The sequence below is a fragment of the Penaeus chinensis genome, chromosome 4 (genome assembly GCF_019202785.1).
Source record: "Penaeus chinensis breed Huanghai No. 1 chromosome 4, ASM1920278v2, whole genome shotgun sequence".
Lineage (NCBI taxonomy): Eukaryota > Metazoa > Arthropoda > Malacostraca > Decapoda > Penaeidae > Penaeus > Penaeus chinensis.
In genome coordinates this window covers 38,112,448-38,117,447 of record NC_061822.1, presented here as the reverse complement: position 1 = coordinate 38,117,447, position 5,000 = coordinate 38,112,448, and the positions used below count along the sequence as shown (strand labels likewise).

Below are 5,000 nucleotides of genomic sequence, written 5' to 3'. Positions count from 1 at the left end.
GGGAAGGGGAAAGGGGAAAGGGGAAAAAGGGAAAGGGAAAAAGGGAAAGGGGGAAAAAGGGGGAAAGGGGGATAGGGAAGGGGAAAGAAGGGAAAAGGGGGAAAAAGGGGAAAAGGGGAAAAGGGGAAAAAAGGGGAAAAAAAAAAAGGGGGAAAAAGGGGAAAATATATTTTGTTTGCTTCTAATTACAACCAGATATTTTCAAGTTTCAGAAATTTTGTTAAAATTTTTTTAAACCCTTAAAGCTGATTTAAGATTTCCCCCAATGATAAAAAAAGTCCCATTTCATCCCCCAATTATGGTAAATATAAATTTTTTTTTTTTTTTTTTAACCACTTCTGCTTTAATAAAGCTGTACTGATTCCAAAAATCACATATTTATAACAGATAGTCATCAGTTAGCTAGATGAGGTGCAAGACTTATTTGCCAGACTACTTAGGACAGTTTTAAACTACACATTTATTGAACAGCGCTAAAACGGGTTTTCCCTTTCCCTTTAAAGCCCTTTTAACAAAAGACAAAAACAGAAAAATAGGACAATGAAAGAGAAAAATGTAGTTATAAAGGGAGAATCGGGAAAAACCCCGGGCAAAAATTTTCTGGATTTTTTAAAATTCTTTCCCTCCAACAAATTTCTGGACTTTTAATTTCATTCTCTCACCTCCTCATATTATATAAGCATATATCTTACAAAACATGAATACAGAAGCTAAATATTTTACTTTTGTTAAGAAACCCTTAAAAAAATCCAAAAATTAGGGAAACCAACCCCTTTAAACTAAAAGGGAAAAAAAACTTTTTTTTCACTAATGCATTGCTAGTGGTCCAACAAGTTTCTGTTTCATATATATAGAGTAAATATTTTCTGCACAGCATTTGCAATATTTCTCTTTACAGACTAGAACTTTCCAATTACTTTTTCAGTTCCTTGCAAATGAATAGAAACTGCACAGCATTTGTAAATATTGCCACTGTTCGTATCCTAAGTAGGGATAAATAAAATCAAATCTTAACTGTAATGCTGGCTGCCCCCATCACTTCTGCCCATATAGTCAAAACCCAAAGCATTTTTCCAAATAGGGAAAATTTGGGGCCAGGGAAAACTCCTTTCTACGGGGGTTTTTATCCAAAACCAAACCCTGAGCATCTGCATTTTTCCTAAAAGGGGGGGTTAAATGAGAGGGTCTCTTTTTTTAAACGGGTGTTATTTGAAACTTACACAAAGTAGTGACATCCTGACTCAGCGTGCACCTCATCACAATCATTTCCACTCACTCATACTCCCAACATTAACATAAGCACTGATAAAAACAAGCACACACACACACCTACGTATGCACACACGCACACACTGTGTGAATGCGAGTGCCAGCCTGAATGTGAGTGCCATAGTGAATGTGAGTGCCATTGTGAATGAGTGCCCCCTCGTGAATTTTTAAATGCCCTCATGAATGTAATCCCCTCATAATGTGAGTGCCAGTGTAATGTGAGTGCAAACGTGAATGTGGTGCCATGTGAATGTTAGTGCCAATTTTAAATTTAGTGCCCCTGTGAATGGGGAGTGCCATTGAATGTAATGCCATCATTTAATGTGAGTGCCATGTTTAAAAGTGATCCATTGAATGTGAGTGCCATCATGAATGTGAGTGCCATCATGAATGTGAGTGCCAGTGTGAATGTGAGTGCATCGTGAATGTGAGGTAAAGTGGTGGGAATTTTTGAGTGCCATCGTGAATGTGAGTACCAGTGTGAATGTGAGTTTCCATCGTGAAAAGTGAGTCCAAATTTGTGAATGGGGAGTTTCCCGTGGAAAGTGGAGTGCCAGTGTGAATGTGAGTGCCAGTGTGAATGTGAGTGCCACTGTGAATGTGAGTGCCAGTGTGAATGTGAGTGCCAGTGTGAATGTGAGTGCCAGTGTAAATGTGAGTGCCAGTGTAAATGTGAGTGGCCAGTGTAAATGTGAGTGGCAGTGTAAATGTGAGTGCCAATGTAAATGTGAGTGGGCCCGTGTTTAATTTGAGTGCCAATTTTAAATGGATACCATGTGAATGTGAGTGCCAATGTAAATGTGAGTGCCAGTGTAAATGTGAGTGCTAGTGTGAATGTGAGTACCAGGGTGAATTTGAGCGAAAGAGCCAGTGTGGGTGCGGGTGCCAGTACCAGTAAGAGCATGTGTAAAAGTATGTGTGTGTGTGTGGGGGGGGGGGGGGGGGGGGTGAGTGAGTGAGTGTGTGAGTGAGTGAGTGAGTGAGTGAGTGAGTGAGTGAGTGAGTGAGTGAGTGAGTGAGTGAGTGAGTGAGTGAGTGAGTGAGTGATTGAGTGAGTGAGTGTGTGCCAACATGAGTGTGAGTGCCACTGTGAATGTGAGTGCCAGTACAAATGTAAGTACCAGTGACAGTCAAGAAAATGAGAGTGTAAAAGTGTAAAAGTGTAAAAGTGTAAAAGTGTAAAAGTGTGAAAGTGCAAAAGTGTAAAGTGTAAAAGTGTAAAAGTGTAAAAGTGTAAAAGTGTAAAAGTGTAAAAGTGTAAAAGTGTAAAGTGTAAAAGTGTAAAAGTGTAAAGTGTAAAAGTGTAAAGTGTAAAAGTGTAAAAGTGTAAAGTGTAAAAGTGTAAAAGTGTAAAAGTGTAAAGTGTAAAAGTGTAAAAGTGTAAAAGTGTAAAAGTGTAAAAGTGTAAAGTGTAAAAGTGTAAAAGTGTAAAAGTGTAAAAGTGTAAAAGTGTAAAGTGTAAAAGTGTAAAAGTGTAAAAGTGTAAAAGTGTAAAAGTGTAAAAGTGTAAAGTGTAAAAGTGTAAAAGTGTAAAAGTGTAAAAGTGTAAAAGTGTAAAAGTGTAAAAGTGTAAAAGTGTAAAGTGTAAAAGTGTAAAGTGTAAAAGTGTAAAGTGTAAAAGTGTAAAAGTGTAAAAGTGTAAAAGTGTAAAAGTGTAAAAGTGTAAAAGTGTAAAAGTGTAAAAGTGTAAAGTGTAAAAGTGTAAAAGTGTAAAAGTGTAAAAGTGTAAAGTGTAAAAGTGTAAAAGTGTAAAAGTGTAAAAGTGTAAAAGTGTAAAAGTGTAAAAGTGTAAAAGTGTAAAAGTGTAAAAGTGTAAAAGTGTAAAAGTGTAAAAGTGTAAAAGTGTAAAAGTGTAAAAGTGTAAAAGTGTAAAAGTGTAAAAGTGTAAAGTGTAAAAGTGTAAAAGTGTAAAAGTGTAAAAGTGTAAAGTGTAAAAGTGTAAAAGTGTAAAAGTGTAAAAGTGTAAAAGTGTAAAAGTGTAAAAGTGTAAAGTGTAAAAGTGTAAAGTGTAAAAGTGTAAAAGTGTAAAAGTGTAAAGTGTAAAAGTGTAAAAGTGTAAAAGTGTAAAAGTGTAAAAGTGTAAAGTGTAAAAGTGTAAAAGTGTAAAAGTGTAAAAGTGTAAAGTGTAAAAGTGTAAAAGTGTAAAAGTGTAAAAGTGTAAAAGTGTAAAAGTGTAAAAGTGTAAAGTGTAAAAGTGTAAAAGTGTAAAAGTGTAAAGTGTAAAAGTGTAAAGTGTAAAAGTGTAAAAGTGTAAAGTGTAAAAGTGTAAAAGTGTAAAAGTGTAAAGTGTAAAAGTGTAAAAGTGTAAAGTGTAAAAGTGTAAAAGTGTAAAGTGTAAAAGTGTAAAAGTGTAAAGTGTAAAAGTGTAAAAGTGTAAAAGTGTAAAAGTGTAAAAGTGTAAAAGTGTAAAAGTGTAAAGTGTAAAAGTGTAAAAGTGTAAAGTGTAAAAGTGTAAAGTGTAAAAGTGTAAAAGTGTAAAAGTGTAAAAGTGTAAAAGTGTAAAAGTGTAAAAGTGTAAAAGTGTAAAGTGTAAAAGTGTAAAAGTGTAAAAGTGTAAAGTTACCTACTTAATAAATAGAAATGCACATTAACAAACATCAATCTATTAAGTTGTTCTAAGGTTAACATAATGAAATCTACAGCATCAATGAAAAATAAATAGAAAAGGAGAAACTTTCGACAAAATCATATTTAACTGAAACCGAGAGGTCAAATATACCAAATAACAAAGAAACCACAGGATAATTTCGTTTGTAATGACTAATTACCACCACCCATTTTCTAAGTTAAAAGATACAGACAATACAGAAGAGAAAAAAAATTCCAATCTAGAAGCTATCAATGCAGTTTTAGGGGTTAAGAATACTTGTAAGAGGCAGTAAACCCACATGCAAGCAATTCTGTTAATCACTAATTGTATACATATGATTACACAAGGAAACATATTACACAAAAATCACACATTAGATTAGTACATGCCTACAGAACTCACAAACCTGATATCAAACCAGGTCTCAGCCTCTTTTCCTCAATATCAACCTCGTTTCTTAAATATAAAGGTTAAAGCTCTCACTTTCCTGAAAATCCCCTTCGATCATACCGAACAGAATGAGAGATCCAAGCACTAGCCACATCAGTCCCAAACATACACCAGAGAGGCATCATTCTAAGCAAACTCTGACTATAGAAATTATCTGCCTTGACAACTAGGGCCATTTCACTTAGGTAAATGAGGTTCTCATAGTGGGGGGAAAAATACCAGAACAACTACGACTAACCCCAGCAAATATATTTGATAATACAAACATAACTATCTACGAAGTGAAGCGAATATGTTGTATTAATTGAATAGATTCTTAAAAAATAAAATGCCAAAAATGCTGAAAAACAAATGCCATAAGAAATAAGAAATTTATACTAGATACATCACATGTAAGGTAAAACAAAAATGACTCGTGTAAAGTAAGAGAGAAAAAACATATACATAAAGACTAGCATGAGATTATCACTAACACAAAACAAAGGGAAGATGACATGTCCAACAAAATGACTTAAAAAACTGAAAAAGGATAAGCAGACACATAAAATACCTAGTCAGCCACATCATAAAGATAAATAAAAAAATTTCAAGGAAGTGCACTCCATGTAAACATAAGGGATGTTCAATCACATCATAGAATTGCAAATATGTGGTGTGATCAAATAACTGAGAATTTATCAATATTAATAAG

The 5,000-nt window shown here is 34.2% G+C and overlaps 1 protein-coding gene across 1 annotated transcript in view; it reads right to left on the bottom strand.

Moving 5' to 3' along the window:
- LOC125025292 overlaps positions 1–5,000 on the bottom strand; it is a 36,752-nt gene that overhangs the window by 8,716 nt on the left and 23,036 nt on the right. The window contains exons 7-9 of the mRNA XM_047613266.1: positions 4,370–4,506; positions 1,746–1,861; positions 1,040–1,159 (exon numbers count right to left, since the gene is read on the bottom strand). Of these exons, the coding sequence (XP_047469222.1) occupies positions 1,040–1,159; positions 1,746–1,861; positions 4,370–4,506 (373 nt within the window). The remainder of the gene's footprint in view (positions 1–1,039; positions 1,160–1,745; positions 1,862–4,369; positions 4,507–5,000) is intronic.